Genomic DNA, 22,601 nt, shown 5'->3' on the forward strand with positions numbered 1-22,601 from the left:
ATATGTACAGTTTCATGTCAGTCAACAGAGGAAAAGACTAAACTGTAGTTCTTACTACTGTAAAGTGTAGATAGTGTAAATAAAAATAAAAATCTGTAGACAAATAAAAAGTACATCCTGTACACTTACAGTGATGAAGAAAAAATAAAGCAACAATACAGTAACAACAATACAGCAATACTCTAATCGTCTCTTCGTCTAGCTGGATCAGGCCATAATATTTCATCCACATCACAGGCTATGTCTTCATTGGCAAGGCACCGTTGGAAGAAATGCCTTGTGTGACGGATCCATCCCTGCACAGATGCTGCTTCAATAAGGTCACAGGCCTGCTCCATGGCCTCAATAAGGGGTACACGGTCATAGGGCCAAAGGTCGTATACCTTCCACCGCCAAGCAGAAAAAAACTCCTCAATTGGGTTGAGGAAGGGGGAGTACGGTGGAAGGTACAGGACAGCAAAATGAGGGTGGTCATTGAACCAATTTTGCACCAGAGCAGATCTATGGAATGAAACATTGTCCCAAACGACAATGTACTGCATCTGGTTCTCTTGGTTTAATTCTGTGATCTCATGGACTCTGTCAAGAAATGCCAATATTAGATTGGTGTTATAGGGGCCCAGATTAGCATGGCGGTGGAGGACTCCATTTTGGGTAATAGCAGCACAGAGGGTGATGTTACCCCCTCTCTGCCCAGGGACATTGGTGACTGCCCTGTATCCAATTACATTTCTCCCTCTTCTTCTCGTCTTTGAGAGGTTAAATCCTGCCTCATTCATGTATATAAATTCATGTGGGATAGCCTCTGCATCCATTTGCAAGACTCTCTGAAACAGTAAAAAACACAGTAATTTTACATGTGGGTGCTCCGGTTTCCCCCACAGTCCAAAGACATGCAGGTTAGGTTAACTGGTGACTCTAAATTGACCGTAGGTGTGAATGTGAGTGTGAATGGTTGTCTGTGTCTATGTGTCAGCCCTGTGATGACCTGGCGACTTGTCCAGGGTGTACCCCGCCTTTCGCCCGTAGTCAGCTGGGATAGGCTCCAGCTTGCCTGCGACCCTGTAGAAGGATAAAGCGGCTAGAGATAATGAGATGAGATGAATTTTACATGTAAAAAGGTTGTGTGCAATGTGCAATGCATAAACACACACAGTGTACAATGCCACACCATAGTAAGCTGAAAAATACGTACCTCCACATACACATTACGCAGGTGTTTCACCCTCTCAGAATTTCTGTCGAATGGCACTTTATACAACTGCTTCATGTGTACTTGATTTTTTTTAGGATTCGAGCTAATGTTGACAGAGACACTTCATGAATGTTATTGAAAATGGTGTCATTGTTTATGACATTGGCTTGTATCTCTCTGAGCCTGATGCAGTTGTTGGCCAAAACCATGTTGACAATGGCCATCTCTTGAGCCTCAGTGAATAAATGGCCCCTTCCACCTCGGTGTCCTAGACCCGCAATCCTACATTAGACAAAATCATTAGACTGTACGTAGACAAAAAACACATGTAGTTTACTGCAAAATGTTCCAGGAAAGGATACCAAAAGTGATGATAATACAACAAGCAGTTTCAATGTACAGTGCGGTTAGTTTACCTGTTTTGTTGACGAAATGTTCTAATTACTGATGCCACTGTATATCTGCTTAAATTTGGTTGGACTCTAAGTCCTGCTTCCCTCATTGTGAGTCCACGGTTTATAACGTGGTCAATGAGTGTTGCCCGGACATCTGCGTTTACATTTGGTCCTCTTCTTCTTTGTTCTGGTGCTCTTACTCTCACTCGACCTCTGCCTCTTCCTCTTTCTTCTCCTCTTTGACCTCCTCTCATTCTCACTCTTCTTCCTCTAGCTCTTTCCATTTTCGTAGATAAAGTGGGTGAACTCATCTGCTGCCTTAGCATTTATACCTGAGTGCTGTATTTTCAAATAAGCACTTGTTTGTTTCCACACCTGGTGGATGTAATTGGTCAGTTTGTTCATTAGTGTGGTCATTGGCAAGCCAGGACTTTGTAATGAGAAGGAAGTAACCTCACAATCCTTATCTGTGTCTGAAGTGTGAAAATGTGTTTTAAGTTTTGAAAATCACTGTGTGTAATGTTTTGCAAAAAGTGTGAAGCTGAATTTGTGCTGACTGTTTTGCTTCTCTGCACAGGTGTTTTGCTTCTTAAGTATTAAGATTTGTTAACTGTCTGAAAATTTTCATTTTAGTGTGTAAACAATTGTAAAAAAAAAACTGCATTATGACTATTTGTTGATGACTAAAGTGAATGTTGATGGTCTTTTGGCTCCCCCTGCTGGCAGAGGAGGTTAGGAGGCTATTTAGAATGTACTTAATGTTAACATGTTCACAGGACCATGCTTTAATAGTGATAGTACTAGCAACAAACTAGTTATTGAACACTTTTTTTATTTCACATTCTCACAGTACTTCATATAAATATAAGATTCTTAACTTGAGGTTTATTATAGCTAAGTCCAGATAGCGCATGACAATACTGCTATTAAAAATGCACTGATTCTGCAGCAGGGCATCGGCCTCTATGTATTTTTCCTTGTGTTCTGCAGAGTTCTATTGTGTATAGTATATCAGCAGTATAGCGTCAGTGCTAAAAGGACTTTTTCCAGCATTTTATTGATTAAACTTACAGTCTGGGGAAAGAAACGGCCTCTCTACACCTTCTCTTGATCGTCCAATATGTCACTCCTAAAGGGTGTTTCTTTTAGTTATCAGAAACTCTTTTGAATATGTTATTACGGTAGATACATAGAATTAAATTTCGCTTGGGAAGGCATGTGAACCAGTCAACACATGGCCTGTAGTATGAGCCATCTTGGAGTTGTTAACAGTATACAGGATATACAGCCTGGAAATAAACATTTGGACATTTTATTTTTGTTTCAGCTGTCTATCACAGTATATTGGAGTTAAAATTAAATAATGGTGGCGGTATTTACATCCAAATCACGTGAACGGTGTAGGAATTATAGCACTTCTTTTTTTTTTTACCAACTAAGTATTAAAAATAGCAATTTTTAATTTGAGATACGCTCACTGGTCACTTTAATCGGAACTTGTTCTTGATTCTAAGATTCCTGTTCTTGGCTGCAGGAGTGGAACCCAATGTGTTCTTCTGATGTTGCATGCTGAGATGCTTTTCTGCTCACCACGGTTGTAAAGAGTAATTATATGAGTTGCTATATCCTTCCTGGCAGTTTGAATCAATCTGGCCATTTTCTTTTTACCTCTGTTATCAACAAGGCATTTCCACCCACAGAACTGTCACTCACGCTATGTTTTTTTTTTTAACTTTTTTTTATTCTTTTTACTTTTTTAAGAACTGAAGCTCTTGATTTGTTTCTGCATGCTTTTATGCATTGTGCTGTTGTCAAGGGATTGGCTGATTAGATAATGGCATAAAAGAGCAGGTGGATAGGTGTAACTAATAAAGTGGCTGGTGAGTGTAGTTTGTGTAATTACTTTTCCTTCTTTGATATAAATACTCTCAAATTAAAGCTGAAAGTCTGCACTTTAAGCTCAAAATCATTATTTAATTTCAAATCCTACTGTATATACTGTGGTAGAAAGCTAAAATAATGCATTTGTCAGTGTTTAAGTATTTATTGATCTGACTGTATATAAAATGAACGCAAGTGATACCTAAATGTGCAGCATAGCTATTGTCTTGTAACTATTTTTACAGCACAGAGATTACATGTTTTTGATCCACACTAACCTCATCTCATCTCATTATCTCTAGCCGCTTTATCCTGTTCTACAGGGTCGCAGGCAACCTGTTTATATAAAATACTGATAGTATGAGTGACTAATCTACTGTAACTGATGGCAATTCAGCAGTACTATTCAGTTCGAACCTCTTTGTGTAATCATGTGGCTCATACACAGCTTTTTTCCAATCAAGTCATCATGGAAATTAATTCATAACATTTTTCCCCTCTCCCCGATTATATTTTCCTGTTTTGCTACATTTCATTTTTCTCAGATCAATTGCTAAATAAAGGGGACGTCATGGTGGTGCAGTGGTACTGTCGCTGTCTCACAGTTTCAAGGTCCCTGATGATTCCACATGGATTTCTCTGGGTTCTTTGGTTTTCTTTCCTCACACCTCCTAAAAACATGCAGGTTAGTGGACTGGCTACTCAAATGCCGTGATCAGACTACAAGACATTTTCAGAATAGTCACCAAGCATGTTGGATTAGTACCATAAATTTTTGTGTCTTGGTCAGGAAACTGGCAACATGACCAATCATTGTGTCATTGAGAAGGATGGTCAAGGAATTGTGAATCATGGTGATCAAGGAACACGTCGTAGCTAAGAGTTGTCAAAAAAAAAAATTGACAGTCATGATTGTTTTCATCAGGGTGTTGTCTGACTGATGTCCCAGACTGATGGCATGGCCACACTGATGTTCTTTGATCAAGAAGCAAGAAGCCTTTATTTATAACATGTACACTACCGGTCAGAAGTTTGGGGTCACCCAGACAATTTTGTGTTTTCCATGAAAAGTCACACTTTTATTTACCACCATAAGTTGTAAAATGAATAGAAAATATAGTCAAGACATTTTTCTGGCCATTTTGAGCATTTAATCAACACCACAAAGGTGATGCTCCAGAAACTCAATCTGCTCAAAGGAAGGTCAGTTTTATAGCTTCTCTAAAGAGCTCAACTGTTTTCAGCTGTGCTAACATGATTGTACAAGGGTTTTCTAATCATCCATTAGCCTTCTGAGGCAATGAGCAAACACATTGTACCATTAGAACACTGGAGTGAGAGTTGCTGGAAATGGGCCTCTATACACCTATGGAGATATTGCACCAAAAACCAGACATTTGCAGCTAGAATAGTCATTTAACACATTAGCAATGTATAGAGTGTATTTCTGATTAGTTTAAAGTGATCTTCATTGAAAAGAACAGTGCTTTTCTTTCAAATATAAGGAAATTTCAAAGTGACCCCAAACTTTTGAACGGTAGTGTACACTCAAACACAGACTTAAGCACAGTGAAATTCCTCTTCTGCATTTAACCCATCTGAAGCAGTGAACACACACACACACAAGGGAGCAATGAGCACACACCAGGCTTGAAGTACTCAAGTCTGACTCGTGCCCTAATTTTAAGGACTCGTGACTTGACTTGGACTTGACCACTGATGACTCGGACTCGTGCATTAACTGCATTTGGACTCGTAAATTGGAGACAAGGACTTGGATTTTTTCTTTATTTTTTTGTAGCATGCCATAATAATTTGGCCTAAGATATTTATGTCTACATTAATTTTTATACTAATTTTGTACAAGAGAATGCACATTCACCTGTTCATACATCATGTTCAGGAGCAAACTACAGTGCCTTGAAAAAGTATTCATACCCCTTGAACTTTTTCACATTTTTCCACCTTACAACCACGAACTTAAAAGTTTTTTATTGAGATTTTATGTGCTAGACCAACACAGAGTAGCACATAATTGTGAAGTGAAACGAAAATGATAAATGGTCTTCAAAATTTTAAACAAATAAAAATCTGAAAAATGTGGTGTGCATTAGTATTCAGCCCCCTGTACTCTGATACCTCTAAATACAATCCAGTGCAATCAATTGCCTTCAGAAGTCATCTAATTAGTTAATAGCGTCCTACTGTGTGTAATTTACTCTCAGCATAAATACACTTGTTCTGTGAAGGCCTCAGTGGTTTGTTAGAGAACACTGAAGAACAAACAGCATCATGAAGACCAAAGAACTCACCAGACAGGTCAGGAATAAAGTTCTGGAGAAGTTTAAAGCAGGGTTAGGTTATAAAAAAATATCCCAAGCTCTGAACATCTCAAGAAGCACTGTTCAATCCATCATTCAAAAATGGAAAAAGTATGGTACAACTGCAAACCTACCAAGACATGGCCGTCCACCTAAACTGACAGAGCAAGCAAGGAGAGCACTGGTCAGAGAAGCAGCCAAGAGGCCCATGATCACTCTGGAGGAGCTGCAGAAATCCACAGCTCAGGTGGGAGAATCTGTGCACAGGACAACTATAAGTCGTACACTCCACAAATCTGGCCTTTTTGGAAGAGTGGCAAGAAGAAAGCCATTGTTGAAAGACAGGCATAAGAAGCCATGTAGGGGACACAGCAAACATGTGGAAGAAGGTGCTTTGGTCAGATGAGACCAAAGTTTAACTTTTTGGCCTAAATGCAAAGCGCTATGTGTGGCGGAAAACTAACACTGCTCATTACCCTGCACACACCATCCCCATTGTGAAACATGGTGGTGGCAGTATCATGCTATGGGGATGCTTTTCTTCAGCAGGGACAGGGAAGCTGGTCAGAGTTGATGGGAAGATGGATGGAGCTAAATACAGGGCAATCCTGGAAGAAAACCTGTTGGAAGCTGCAAAAGACTTGAGACTGGGAAGGAGATTCACCTTCCAGCAAGACAATGACCCTAAACATACAGCCAGAGCTACAATGGAATGATCAAAGAATATTCATGTGTTAGAATGGCCCAGTCAAAGTCCAGACCTAAATCCCATTGAGCATCTGTGGCAAGACTTGAAAATTGCTGTTCACAGACGCTCTCCATCCAATCTGGCTGAGCTTGAGCTATTTTGCAAAGAAGAATGGGCAAAAATTTCAGTGTCTAGATGTGCAAAGCTGGTAGAGACATACCACAATTTCAGCTGTAATTGTAGCAAAAGGTGGCTCTACAAAGTATTGACGCAGGGGGGCTGAATACTAATGCACATCACATTTTTCAGATTTTTATTTGTTTAAAATTTTGAAGACCATTTATCATTTTCGTTTCACTTCACAATTATGTGCTACTCTGTGTTGGTCTATCACATAAAATCTCAATAAAAAACTTTTAAGTTCGTGGTTGTAAGGTGGAAAAATGTGAAAAAGTTCAAGGGGTATGAATACTTTTGCAAGGCACTGTAATGTTAATGGCGCTAAAATGCCTGGAGAGAACGCCCCTAGGATTGTCTGCTTTGCTTATACAGACTTCTTCCTACTGCAGTGGGGAAAAAAATGCCCTGCTATGTGTTCCATATGTAGAAGAACTATCGAGGAGACGACGGGACAACCTCAAACTTCAATCGTCATTTGGCAAGACTCCACCCAGAGAGATAAGTGACACGCTATGTTCATAACTCTGTTGATAGCAGGGCTTGCTGAGCGATGAACTAGCTAGTGTTAACCCTCTCTCATGTTATTTGCCATGTTGATAGTGGGTGGGGCTTGCTGAGTGATGAGCAAGCTTTTTATCTGTAGCCTGTTAACTAAAATGGGGCAGTCGAGTAGGAACGTTAGTCCAACACAGTAGCAGAGACGGTTTCATATAAAGGCAGCAACAGCTGCCGTCAAATGGTGCGGTTGGAGTCTTGTTCTCAGACTCAACTTGAAATTTTCTTTAATGACTTGGACCACTAGGAACTCAAGGTTTCATGACTCAACTACAATACTGGCACACACATACCCAGAGCCGTGAGCAGGTATACTACAGAACCCAGGGAGCAGTCGTGGGTTAGATGCCTTGCTCAAAGCATCTAACCTTCAGGCCATGGCTGCCTCATATTAACCTAACCACATGTCCTTGGACTGTGGAGGAAACCAGAGCACACCCACGGTGAGAACATGCAAACTCCACACAGAAAGTGAACCCAAAACCTTCTTACTCTGAGGCGACAGTGCTGACCAACATGCTGCAATTAAGTGCTTAATGATGAAGATGAGGGGCGGCACGGTGGTGTAGTGATTAGCGCTGTCACCTCACAGCAAGAAGGTCCAGGTTCGAGCCCCGTGGCCCACGAGGGCCTTTCTGTGTGGAGTTTGCATGTTCTCCCCGTGTCTGCGTGGGTTTCCTCTGGGTCCTCCGGTTTCCCCCACAGTCCAAAGACATGCAGGTTAGGTTAACTGGTGACTCTAAATTGACCGTAGGTGTGAATGTGAGTGTGAATTGTTATCTGTGTCTATGTGTCAGCCCTGTGATGACCTGACGACTTGTCCAGGGTATACCCCGCCTTTCGCCCATAGTCAGCTGGGATAGGCTCCAGCTTGCCTGCGACCCTGTAGAACAGGATAAAGCAGCTAGAGATAACGAGATGACATCAATTAATACAGTCTAGGAGTCACTTAAATAGTCATGTATTGTACTCCGAAAAACAAGTGTGCAAGCAAAAATCTAATTCAACTGATAATGCATGGCTAACAAATCTGATTTCATCACTTGTTTTTTGATATAATGAGCGCTAAGACCAATTCAAAAGGAGATTCAAAACAAGCATGACTTCCTACAAGAGTGCAGGGTACACTGGGAGGAAGACTACACGGTGGTGTAGTGGTTAGAGCTGTCGCCTCACAGCAAGAAGGTCCAGGTTCGAGCTCTGTGGCCGACGAGGGCCTTTCTGTGTGGAGTTTGCATGTTCTCCCCGTGTCCGCATGGGTTTCCTCCAGGTGCTCCGGTTTCCCCCACAGTCCAGAGACATGCAGGTTAGGTTAACTGGTGACTCTAAATTGACCGTAGGTGTGAATGGTTGTCTGTGTCTATGTGTCAGCCCTGTGATGACCTGGCGACTTGTCCAGGGTGTACCCCGCCTTTCGCCCGTAGTCAGCTGGGATAGGCTCCAGCTTGCCTGCGACCCTGTAGAACAGGATAAAGCAGCTACAGATAACGAGATGAGATGAGATGAGATGAAATGATGCTACAGCATACAAAGACATTCTACACAGTTATGTGCGTCCAACTTTGTGGGAAAAGTTTGGGGAAGGAACACATATGGGTGTGACGGTCAGGTGTCACATACTTTTGGCCATATAGTGTGAAATTATGTCGCAAGGCTTTATCTGCCTGTGGCATTCTTCCAAAAGGGGAGTTTACTAGGCTTTCAGTCAAAGGAAGTCAAATGGGACTGCTTTGCTTATAACCTTTAAATTGGTCCATAATGTGCCTAATGACATCAGTCTAGGAGTCACTTAAATAGTCATGTATTGTACTCCGAAAAACAAGTGTGCAAGCAAAAATCTAATTCAACTGATAATGCATGGCTAACAAATCTGATTTCATCACTTGTTTTTTGATATAATGATCGCTAAGACCGATTCAAAACAAGCATGACTTCCTACAAGAGTGCAGGGTACACTGGGAGGAAGACTACACGGTGGTGTCGTGGTTAGCGCTGTCGCCTCACAGCAGGAAGGTCCGGGTTCGAGCCCCGTGGCCGGCAAGGGCCTTTCTGTGTGGAGTTTGCATGTTCTCCCCATGTCCGCGTGGGTTTCCTCCGGGTGCTCCGGTTTCCCCCACAGTCCAAAGACATGCAGGTTAGGTTAACTGGTGACTCTAAATTGACCGTAGGTGTGAATGTGAGTGTGAATGGTTGTCTGTGTCTATGTGTCAGCCCTGTGATGACCTGGCGACTTGTCCACGGCTAGAGATAATGAGATGAGATGATGAAGATGAATGGATAAATGTTAAATCAAGGGATAGGAAGCTATTTTTATGTCACGGGGGCGCTGCTGACCGTCGGTGGAAGCGCGGTTTCAGGCATGCAGACTGCGCATGCGCGAGACGAGCCTTTAAAGCCGGGATGCTGCGTGGTGCTGATGCTGCAGTCAGTGTTTGGTTCCTGAGACTGGCAGGACGTTTAGGGCAGTAAAGTCTGATCAGTGCATCTCTGCTCTGTGATTCAGCTTAAAGCAGGCTATTAATGAAAGGGTTTATCCGGGTGGGAAGTTTCTAGGCTGTTTATTATATTAAAGGAATTGATTTGGACGGGATTTTCCGAGCAGTCATGGTGGAGATGCAGAACTGATCTCCGCACAGCATCAACTTTTCGGCCTGCTTGAACTTTTCTGTCTCTCTCTCAGGAGCTTAGTGAGCCTGTGTTTCCTGTCCTCCTGACTCAGGTTCATCATGGTGGACGCGGCGGAATGCGGAGTCAAAGTGATGTGTCGGTTCAGGCCACTGAACGAGTCGGAAATCATCAGAGGAGACAAATACATCCCGAAATTTAAGGGCGAGGACACTGTGATTATCTCGGTGAGTCATCATCATCATCATCATCTCACTTTTACTGATCTTAACTTGAACTGGGATTTAAAAAAAAAAAAATCCCATCAGTCCTCCTATAAGACTAATAATAAAGATCTCACCACATCAGTTTCTCTGGAATGATGCACCAAAAGTATCTGGACACCTCATCACACCTGCACCTGTTGAACATCCTGTTCCAGATTTAGTTCCCTTTTACTGTTTTCATCTCATCTCATTATCTCGAGCCGCTTTATCCTGTTCTACAGGGTCGCAGGCAAGCTGGAGCCTATCCCAGCTGACTACGGACACCCTGGACAAGTCGCCAGGTCATCACAGGGCTGACACACAGACACAGACAACCATTCACACCTACGGTCAATTTAGAGTCACCAGTTAACCTAACCTGCATGTCTTTGGACTGTGGGGGAAACCGGAGCACCCGGAGGAAACCCACACGGACAACATGCAAACTCCGCACAGAAAGGCCCTTGTCGGCCACGGGGCTCGAACCCGGACCTTCTTGCTGTGAGGCGACAGCGCTAACCACTACACCACCGTGCTGCCACTGTTACTGTTATATAGCCTAATAATATCCTCCACCCTTCTGGGAAGGCTTTCCATTAGATTTTGGAGTGTGGCTCTGTGGAAGAGTGTTAGTGAGGTCGTGGATTGATGTTTGGATGCCGTCGGTGTTCCAGTCAGGTGTTCACAAACTTTTGGCCTCTTGTGTATACTCTCAGAAAACTTAGGGATGGGAAGAAGCCATGGCCTGATGATTAAAGAAGCAGCTTTGAGACCAGAAGGTTGCTGGTTCTAGTCTCTGGACCAGCAGGAATGGCTGACGTGCCTTTGAGCAAGGCATTTATGGGCGGTACGGTGGTGTAGCCTCAGAGCAAGAAGGTTCCGGGTTCGAACCCAGCGGCCAGCGAGGGCCTTTCTGTGTGGAGTTTGCATGTTGTCCCCGTGTCTGCGTGGGTTTCCTCTGGGTGCTCTGGTTTCCCCCACAATCCAAAGACATGCAGGTTAGGTTAACATGGGGTGGCCTTGGGCTGAGGTGCCCTTGAGCAAGGTACCTGACCCCTGACTGCTCCCCGGGCGCTCTGGTGTGGCTTCCCACTGCTCTGGATGTGTGTGCATGTGTTCACTGCTTCAGATGGGTTAAATGCAGAGGATGAATTTCACTGTGCTTGAAGTGTGCATGTGACAAATAAAGGTTTCTTCTTCTTCTTCTTCTTCCCAAGCTACTCTGGGTATATTGTACATCGCTCTGGATAAGAGCGTCTGCTAAATGCCATTAATGTAAAACAAAGTACATCATTATACAATGGTTTGTCACTGGAGCAGTTCCCTCTAAGGTACTTATTGAGAACATATATGTACCTTTCTGACCCTAAAAAGCTACTAATGAGCCCTAGGTGATACATTAGTGTGTATTGTGCCTTGGGGGACAGAAATGGACTCCTACTGTACCCCGATTTCTGATAGTACACTTATTATGTATGATAACGGAAGTGGTTTGAAAGTGAAAAGGTTTTTATTTTTTTTGCTTCTACTGGAACAAGTTAAAATGTCCTTGATCTGTCATTAGTGTGTTAGACAGATAAGCCTGATGTTATTTTTATGTTCATATTTAGTCCACTGAAGCTGGTAATTTACTTTGCTCGCAAGTGCTCATGAACCATAAACCTCAGCTGAGATCTATCCAATTCTTCATTTATTTACAAGTGAGCGATGTGGCAACATCACGATATTTGACGCTTTTATGACTCAAATCGACACAAAGACGGTTTACAAAATATCAACATGAGCGACCATCCAATCAGGTGCTTGTCACTATGCAGTCAGACTTTGTCAGTGTGAAGAAAATACTGGCGGCAGCTCCATTATGATCGACTTGTCATTGTGTTACCCAGCCTTAATACGAAACAGAATTGAATTATTAATCTAAAGGATTAAGCCTGTAATTTAAGACTAGGAATTATTTTACGCTGGATATGTTAAAACATGGAGGACATCCTCTTTTTTTCCATCTGTTTCTTTAGTTTACGAGCACATTTTTTTCTTTTTCTTTCTTTTTTGTTTCAAGTATGACCAAATAAAATTTTTCTTCATTACTGTGTCATCATGCAGTTAATCAATAACGATGCCAGGATTCTCCAAAAAACTCGACAGACCCATGATTTCCAATCTCAGCTTAACACTGATGGCTTGGCATTCAGACAAAAGGTCTCGAATACAGCCAGTGTGTTGTGTGTTTGTCTCAGCTGCCTTTAACTCTGCTCACACATACACACCACAAAACCGCAACGTTTAGGAATAAATGAAGTGTGACAAAAGAATGAGAGCGATGATGTAAGGCAAATGTGCTGATTTGAGTTTCAACATCTTCAAAACAGTTTGTCACACGTTTAATTTCTACAAGTTAATGAGTCTATTATGAGTCCAGGTGAGCACCAGAATGTTTAAAGACACTGAAAAATATGATTTTGCTCATATGTTCAATTTTCAGCTACTTGTAAAGGTTCTTATTGTGTATTCTCTCCATTTATGTGACATGCTTTAGACAAATCTGTGGATATTCATTTGTTTGTTTGTTTGTTTGTTTGTTTGTTTGTTTGTTTGTTTCCTTGTATAGATACAGATGGACCCTTTTGTCTTTTACAAAATTTAAAAAAGGCAGACATTTTGTGTTGAAGTCCGAATTGCTATTCAGAGCCGATCTCTTCGTATCTTAAAAGCAAAATACCTCTGAAGCTGTACACAGTGAAACCTCGACAGATCATGAAGCAAATGTGATGTTTCTCTGCATAATTGCAATTTTTACTATCTTTATATTCTGTATTTTTTTCTGAAAGATGAACGATTTTTCTCATATTGTGTATTGTAAGAAAGGCTACATTCATTACTTAGTGCATTATTAAGAATTAATATTTAAAGCTAGACTGCCTTTCAGATTTTTCAAGTGTAGGTCATAAAAAGAATTTTCCCTGACACCCAGTTATTTTTGTTTAGTGGACCAAAAGCTACTGAATTCGAATCACAGACTTCCAATTTCGTTAGATCTTTTTAAATAGAACAAGTAATGAATTTAGGGCCACGTGGCCCTAAATTCTCTGCTATTTTTTCCTGCTTCACCATGACCCAATACAAGGTACTACGTCATGCATCATGTGGTTTGCTTTCCCTGTTCACGCAAGGCATTGTGGGATACAAATTTGAAACAGGAGAGAAAAATGGAGGACATGAGTGCGCGAATGAAACATGAAAGACCGACTACAGTAACTGAAAGTGAGAAGAAAAGACGTTATGTTGCAAAGGAAAGGAAACGCAGGACCAAACTAATAAATATCGGCGGTCAGCGAGCACCTTGGTGTGATCAGCTGTTCGTTTAGCAACGGAATGATGTAACTGTCAGTACACGGTCAAAGGTAAACCTGTAGATGGCAGTAATGCAACACTGGATGCCAACTGCCGTAAAACCCAAAAGATGAAGAAGACGACGACAAAGGTAAACCTGTGCATGTGCACACGGACTTCCTCTGTCTGCTTTACTGTGTGAAGCAAGTGATTTCATGCACATTATTTGCTAGGGAATCCCTTCAAATTAAATAACTTCCCAGCCATGGAATGGCCTGTTTTTTTTTCATCTCATCTCATTATCTCTAGCCGCTTTATCCTGTTCTACAGGGTCGCAGGCAAGCTGGAGCCTATCCCAGCTGACTACGGGCGAAAGGCGGGGTACACCCTGGACAAGTCGCCAGGTCATCACAGGGCTGACACATAGACACAGACAACCATTCACACTCACATTCACACCTACGGTCAATTTAGAGTCACCAGTTAACCTAACCTGCATGTCTTTGGACTGTGGGGGAAACCGGAGCACCCGGAGGAAACCCACGCGGACACGGGGAGAACATGCAAACTCCGCACAGAAAGGCCCTCGCTGGCCACGGGGCTCGAACCTGGACCTTCTTGTTGTGAAGCGACAGCGCCAACCACTACACCACCGTGCCACCCACGAAATTGAATCTACTTTTAATAATATAAAACAGAAATATATTAGAAATACACTCATCAGCCGCTTTAATAGGAACTCGTTGTTGATTCTAAGATTCCTGTTCTTGGCTGCAGGACTGGAACCCATTGTGGTCTTCTGCTGTTGCATGCTGAGATGCTTTTCTGCTCACCATGGTTGTAAAGAGTAATTTATATGAGTTACTATATCCTTCCTGGCAGCTCAAACCAATCTGGCCACTTTCCTCTGACCTCTCTTCTCAACAAGGCGTTTGTTTCCACCCACAGAACTGTCGCTCACTCAACGAAGTCTTTTCTGTTTTTCACACCATTCTGTGTAAACTCTAGAGACTGTTGTGTGTGAAAACCCCAGGAGATCAGCAGTTTCTGAAATACTCAAACCAGTCCATCTGGCTCAAACCAACACCCATGCCACAGTGAAAGAAAGTCACATTTTGAGATCACAATTTTTCCCATTCTGATATTTGAACATTGTGAAAATGAACTGAAGCTCTTGATTTGTATCTGCATGATTTGATGCATTGTGCTGCTGTCAAGAGATCGGTTGATTAGAGAACTGCATCAAACAGTAGGTGGATGTATGGGTGTTCCTAATAAAGTGGCCGGTGAGTGACCTGCTGTTAATAGTGGGTTTTTTTGTTTTTTGTATTTCATCAAATGAGAGATGTGATGATTTTATTGAGATTTGGTCATGTACGAATCTGAGCTCTTATGTTCTTGAAGTGAAGTCACCTTTTTCTACGCTGTGTGTTTGTATGTGAAACCATGGTGTGGAACTATTCAGTCAAATCGCTAATTTAATACAGATATGCTTAAAACGATCCCTTAACTGCATATTATTCTCTTATAATCTAATCTACTAAATCTAATCTCGTGCGTGTTGTTTTCTGGTGGTGCACAGTCTAATTTCATTTAAAGCCCAGTGAAGAGAACTTCCTGATGAATTAGGTTTCTGATTATTGCAAACTGTCTCTGTCTCTTTGACTACGAATAAACTCTACCACAACTGAAAGACAATGAAAGTCTCATCCGATTTAAGGTTGGATTTTAAGTTACAGTGGTGCTTGAAAGTTTGTGAACCCTTTAGAATTTTCTATATTTCTGCATAAATATGACCTAAAACATCATCAAATTTTCACCAGTTAAACAAATGAGACAAAATTATTACACTTAGTCATTTATTTATTGAGGAAAATTATCCAATATTACATATCTGTGAGTGGCAAAAGTATGTGTCACCCCCTTGTGCAGCAATAACTGCAACTAAACGTTTCTGGGAACTGTTGATCAGTCCTGCACACCGGCTTGGAGGAATTTTAGCCCGTTCCTCCATACAGAACAGCTTCAACTCTGGGATGTTGGTGGGTTTCCTCACATGAACTGCTCGCTTCAGATCCTTCCACAACATTTCCATTGGATTAAGGTCAGGACTTTGACTTGGCCATTCCAAAACATTAACTTTATTCTTCTTTAACCATTCTTTGGTAGAACGACTTGTGTGCTTAGGGTCGTTGTCTTGCTGCATGACCCACCTTCTCCTGAGATTCAGTTCATGGACACATGTCCTGACATTTTCCTTTAGAATTCGCTGGTATAATTCAGAATTCATTGTTCCACCAATGATGGCAAGCTGTCCTGGCCCAGATGCAGCAAAACAGGCCCAAACCATGATACTACCACCACCATGTTTCACAGATGGGATAAGGTTCTTATGCTGGAATGCAGCGTTTTCCTTTCTCCAAACATAACACTTCTCATTTAAACCAAAATGTTCTATTTTGGTCTCATCCATCCAAAAAACATTTTTCCAATAGCCTTCTGGCTTGTCCACGTGATCTTTAGCAAACTGCAGATGAGCAGCAATGTTCTTTTTGGAGAGCAGTGGCTTTTTCCTTGCAACCTTGCCATGCACACCATTGTTGTTCAGTGTTCTCCTGATGGTGGACTCATGAACATTAACATTAGCCAATGTGAGAGAGGCCTTCAGTTGCTTAGAAGCTACCCTGGGGTCCTTTGTGACCTCGTCGACTATTACACGCCTTGCTCTTGGAGTGATCTTTGTTGGTTGACCACTCCTGGGAGGGTAACAATGGTGTTGAATTTCCTCCATTTGTACACAATCTGTCTGACTGTGGATTGGTGGAGTCCAAACTCTTTAGAGATGGTTTTGTAACCTTTTCCAGCCTGATGAGCATCAACAACGCTTTTTCTGAGGTCCTCAGAAATCTCCTTTGTTCGTGCCATGATACACTTCCACAAATGTGTTGTGAAGATCAGACTTTGATAGATCCCTGTTCTTTAAATAAAACAGGGTGCCCACTCACACCTGATTGTCATCCCATTGATTGAAAACATCTGACTCTAATTTCACCTTCAAATTAACTGCCAATCCTAGAGGTTCACATACTTTTGCCACTCACAGATATGTAATATTGGATCATTTTCCTCAATAAATAAATGACCAAGTATAATATTTTTGTCTCATTTGTTTAACTGGGTTCCCTTTATCTACTTTTAGGACTTGTGTGAAAATCTGATGATGCTTTCGGTCATATTTATGCAGAAATATCGAAAATTCTAAAAGGTTCACAAACTTTCAAGCGCCACTGTAGCTCGTCTTGCCATGTCATTCTTAAAATTCAACCATATGACTGGTGCGCTTCATTCGATTTCCTCCTAATTTTGCATCAGACCAGGGCTCTCGTTTATCAAAGAGCAGCCATGAGACATTAGTGGCACTAGATTCACATCTTTCACTTTTGTAAATACACACCTTCCTGTTAATTACACTGTGATCATGGAATAATTCACAATAGATAGTAGTTACTGCATGGATAATGTGATTTAAGATGGACAACATGACAGCAAAACTGAATTTTCTGAGACAGAGTTAAATGATTTTGCATGCTGCTGCTGATGCTCTGGTTCAGGGTTTTACAGACAGAAAATACAGAAGCAGTGAAGTGAAATAATGAGAGAAAATTGCTGCAAAAGTGGCATAAGGAAGAGGTTTCTCTTGCTCAACCGCTGGGAATACAGATGGGGTGGACGAGATAGAAATGCTCCTTTTTCTACAAATATAATGCTGGGGAGGAGAACAACAACCCTGGGCTTTTGACTCTTTGTAAACACTAAAAATCAGATTTTTTTTTTAAAGGTAGACTGCCTTTCAGATTTTTCAAGTTTAGGTCATAAAAAGAATTTTCCCTGACATCCAATTATTTTTGTTTCGTGGAACTAAAGCTACTGAATTTGAATCACAGACTTCCAATTTTATTAGTTTTTTTAATAGAACAATTCATGAATTTAGAGCCACGTGGCCCTAAATTCTCTGCTATTTTTTCCTGCTTCACCATGACCCAATTCAAGATACTACGTCACGCATCACGTGGTGGGCTTTGCCTGTTCACGCAAGGCATTATGGGATACAAATTTGAAACAGGAGAGAAAAATGGAGGACGTGAGCGTGTGGATGAAATGTGAAAGACCGACTACAGTAACGGAAAGCGAGAAGAAAAGACGTTATGTTGTGAAGGAAAGGAAATGCAGGACCAAACTAATAAATATCGGCGGTTAGCGAGCACCTTGGTGTGATCAGCTGTTCGTTTAGCATAAGAATGATGGAACTGTCAGTGCACGGTCAAAGGTAAACCTGTAGATGGCAGTAATGCAACACTGGATGCCAGCTGCCGTAAAACCCAAAAGAAGCAGAAAAAGAAGAGAAGGTAAACCTGCGCATGTGCGCACGGGCTTCTGCTGTCTGCTTGACTGCGCAAAGCGAGTGATTTCATGCACATTATTTGCTTTAATCCCCTCGAATTAAATAACTTCCCAGCCACAGAATGGCCTGATATTTTGTGATATTACAGAAATAAACATGTATCACAATGACCACATTTCAGAGGGAACTAAATTTCACCGATTTTATGAACTCGAAAGGCCGTCTAGCTTTAATTTTTTTTATCATTTAAAATTTTTTTATCTATCTATCTATCTATCTATCTATCTATCTATCTATCTATCTATCTATCTATCTATCTATCTTTACTGGAATATCCATGCCTCATCCCAAACACTGGAAAGCATAGACACCATTCAGCAAGTTCTTTCTTTCTTTCTTTCTTTCTTTCTTTCTTTCTTTCTTTCTTTCTTTCTTTCTTTAAAACATTTCTGACTAAAGTCTTTCCTGACCTGTCCTTCCAACTTGCCTCAGTTAAAGTTCATGTCACAAATCAGAATGAAGAAAAAGTCTGATCTCTGGGACTTCAACCATGGCATGGGTGGTTGGCACCAGATAAGTTGGTCTGAATATTTCAGAAATGGCTGATCAGCTGGGATTTTTACACATGGCAGTCTTTACAGAGAGTAGAACAAAAAAACATCTGGTGAGGTGCAGTTCAGTGAGTAGAAACACCTTGTTGATGGGAAAAGTCAGAGGAAAATGGCCAGACTGGTTCAAGCTGACAGAAAGATCACAGTAACCCGAATAACCACTCTTTACATCCGCGGTGAGCAGAAAAGCATCTCAGTCTACAGAGCATAGTGGACCTTGGGCTACAAGAGCAGATCCTGTGCCTGCTCTCGCCTCAGATTCTTGTTCTTTGTTGACAGGAGTGGAACATAACATTCATGAATTTTATCTTGTAAAAGACCTCAAAATTACGTCATTTTCAGTAACACTTTCGAGCTACAAAGTGGGGAAGAAACATGGACTTCTCTATGACGGCTTGTCTTTAGTTTGCTGTGTCTGAATACCTAAAGCTTATGAATGTACAACAAACTATATTTTTATCTTCTGATCCGTGTTACAGATTTAACCATCTGTCTGTATGCTGACTGATCTAAAGTTAATACTGCTATAATCTCATGTATTTACAACCCCAATTCCAAAAAAGTTGGGATGCTGTGTAAACTGTAAATAAAAACAGAATGCGATAATTTGCAAATCATGGAAACCCTATATTTAATTGAAAATAGTACAAAGACAACATATCAAATTTTGAAATTAAAATTTTATTGTTTTTTGAAAAAATATATGCTGATTTTGAATTTGATCTCAGCACCATGTTTCGGAAAAGTTGGGACAGGGGCATGTTTACCACTGTGTTGCATTACTTCTACTTTTAACAACACTCTGTAAACGTTTGGGAACTGAGGAGACTGATTGCTGTAGTTTTGAAAGAGAAATGTTGTCCTATTTTTACCTGATATACAGTTTCAGTTGCTCAACAGTTCGGGGTCTCCTTTGTCATATTTTGCGCTTCATAATGCACCAAATGTTTTAAATGGGAGACAGGTCTGGACTGCAGGCAGGCCAGTTTAGCATCCAGACTCTTTTACGACAGAGCCATGCAGTCTTAATATGTGCTGAAAGCAGTTTGGCATTATCTTGCTGAAAGAAGGAAAGATTTTGTCTGGATGGCAGCATGTTGCTCTGAAATGTGTATATATCATTCAGCTTTAATGATGCCTTCCCAGATGTACAAGCTACCCATGTCATGTGCACTAATGCACCCTCATACCATCACAGATGCTGGCTTTTGAACTGTGCACTGATAACAAGCAGGATGGTTCCGCTCCTCTTTAGCCTGGAGGACGTGGTGTCCATGATTTCTCAAAAGAATTTCTACTTTTGATTCGTCAGACCTCGGGACAATTTCCCACTTCGCCTCAGTCAAAAGAGCTCGGGCCCAGAGAAGATGGCAGTGTTTCTGGATATTGTTTATATCTGGTTTTAACTTGCATTTGTGGATGCAGTAATGAACTGTTTTCACAGACGATGGTTTTCTAAAGTGTTTCTGAACCCATACAGTGATTTCCACTACAGACACATATCTGCTTTTAATGCAGTGTCTCCTGAGGGCCTGAAGATCACAGGCATCCGATGTCAGTTTTCAGCCTTGTCTCTTGCATACAGAGATTTCTCCAGATTCTCTGAGTCTTTTAATGATATTATGGACCATAGATGACCATACCATAAAATTCTTTGCAATTTTACATTGAGGAATGTTATTCTTAAATTGTTGCACTGTTTGTCCATGCAGTCTTTCACAGAGCGGTGAACCCCTCCCCATCTTTACTTCTGAGAGACTCCACCTTGCTGGGATGCTCTTTTTATACCAAATCATGTTACTGACCTGTTGCCAATTAACCTAATTTTTTTTTTTTTTTAGCATTACACAACTTTTTCAGTCTTTTGTTGCCCCGTCCCAACTTTTCTGAAAGTTGACATCAAATTCAAAACAAGCATATATTAAAAAAAAAAAATTCTCAGTTTCAACATTTGATATGTTATCTTTGTACTATTTTCAATGAAATATAGGGTTTCCATGATTTACAGATCTTCACATTCTGTTTTTATTTATGTTTTACACAGTGTCCCAACTTTTTTGGAATTGGGGTTGTACTGTTGCCCGTGTGTGTGCAGCCATGTGACGGATTCTGGGTTGAAGGAATCCACCATTAATATTGTGCGAGTGAACAACAATCTTTGGTAGAATGTTAATATTTCTAATACTTTTCTTTCCTTTGACTCTCTATTGGCAATAATTGATTAAATGAAGGATAGAAAGATAGCAAAGACATGATGTATTTTAAAAAGTAGTATTTATTTAGCTTCGTGACTCATGGTGCGTTTGTGATCCTCCAAAAGCGACATCCTTCAGAGGAAATCTGTTCACTCTATTCATATGCTAATGACCACGCTCGTATAAAATCGACCGTTACACACATCAGACGGCCAAATCGTGTTCTTCAGGCATGAGATATTTATAATCCTGTGGCTTTGTTTTATTTATTTATTTATTTATTTTAAATAGTGTGTTAGTATGTTTATTAACGTGTTGATCTGCTGGACTGTTTTAACACATGCACATATATTACTGTCGTGGTCCATCTAACTGTGGCTCATTAGTGAGTGTTATGAGGTGATGAATTGTTCTTTGTGTCCTGGCTTTCAGCCTGTGGGTTTAGTGATCTCTGGGGTGTTGGGGGTTTCACCACTAGACTAAATGCAATTAACATAACTGGAAATGTGGAAAAGGGGATGGTCACATTTTTCTCTTTTATTGTTCATGAATGCTGAATTTTAGTGACACCCGAGGGAGCATGATGTCTACGGATATTTATATGCTGGTTGTTGTTTTTGGTGTGTGTGTGTCTGGGTATTTTTGTATTTGGAAGCTGTTATATTCAGTGGCACTTCAATAGAACAATATAAATAATAGAAATGTAATAAATTTAAGTCTTCACAGTGATGGGACTAATTTCGTTGTGTGAAATGTATGTAACATCATTCATTTTCATGATACGTTGAGATTTTCAGATTTTTTTATTCAGTTCACTTCGGTTCAAGGTGCTTTACTGGCTGAATTTTTCTTTGTAGATTTTTACTGCAAAAGGAAGATATAAATAAATGAAAATGAAGGTCAAAGTAAACGGGATTATTATTACTGATAGAAAGAAGACAAGAAAATGAAAAGAATAGCTTACAACACTGTCTTAAAAATAACAGAATACTAACTACTACTACTACTACTACGAATAATAATAATAATAATAATAATAATAATAATAATAATAAGTCACTTCATATCTTAAAGTAATGATGGATGTCATTTCTCTTGACTTAGTTGAGTGGTTCTTGACATAATATGGATTACTACAGTTGTGGAATAGGGCTATTTACTGTATTATTATTATTATTATTATTATTATTATTTACTATTTATTGTTTGATCTCAAACACATTAAAAAGACAAGAAATTAATCCACTAATTAACTTTAGATATGGCACAGCTGTTAATTGAAAAGTATTCCAGGTGACTACCTCATGAAGCTGGCTAAGATAATGCCGATAGTGTGCAAAGCGTCATCAAGGTAAACGCTGGCTACTTTGAAGAATCTAAAATACGAAACACTTTTTGTTTTTTTGTTTTTCACACTTTATTTTTGTTTACCGCATAATTCCATTTATGCTCCATATGTTATTTCATCGTTTTGATGTCTTCAGTATTGTTCCTCAATGTAGAAAATACAGAATCAAAATACAGAAAAACCTCTGAATGAGTAGGGGTGTACAAACTTTTGACTGGTACTGTGTATAAAAATCACAAGTATACAGTAAATAAAATATAAATATTATAGACTTTTCATTTGTAATAGGTTGTATTTTATAAATAAAATAGTTATAAAATTGAAATGATAACGATATAGCTTATGACTGATGTGGATCTGTGTGATTTCATATATGCATGCGTGTGTGTGTGTGTTTAAATATATTAAAAATGATTATATATATATATATATATATATATATATATATATATATATATATATATATATAAAATATATTATTTTTTTAAACAATTAATTTTGCATCATCCACTATTGCACTATATATTTATGGTCTCAGGTCGTGCTCTGTGCTTGATCTGTTGAATTTTACGACTCACTCCATGTACAAGCCCATACACGAATCGCACAGTGAGCATGAATGTGTGT

General features: G+C 40.3%; 1 protein-coding gene across 1 annotated transcript in view; it reads left to right on the plus strand.

The window, feature by feature from the left end:
• Positions 1-9,941: 9,941 nt before the first annotated feature.
• Positions 9,942-22,601, plus strand: part of kif5c (kinesin family member 5C) — a 152,566-nt gene continuing 139,906 nt past the window's right edge. The window contains 2 exon segments of the mRNA XM_060930522.1: positions 9,942-10,067; positions 13,623-13,625. Of these exon segments, the coding sequence (XP_060786505.1) occupies positions 9,942-10,067; positions 13,623-13,625 (129 nt within the window).

The sequence above is a fragment of the Neoarius graeffei genome, chromosome 9 (assembly GCF_027579695.1).
Source record: "Neoarius graeffei isolate fNeoGra1 chromosome 9, fNeoGra1.pri, whole genome shotgun sequence".
In the NCBI taxonomy this organism is placed as follows: Eukaryota; Metazoa; Chordata; class Actinopteri; order Siluriformes; family Ariidae; genus Neoarius; species Neoarius graeffei.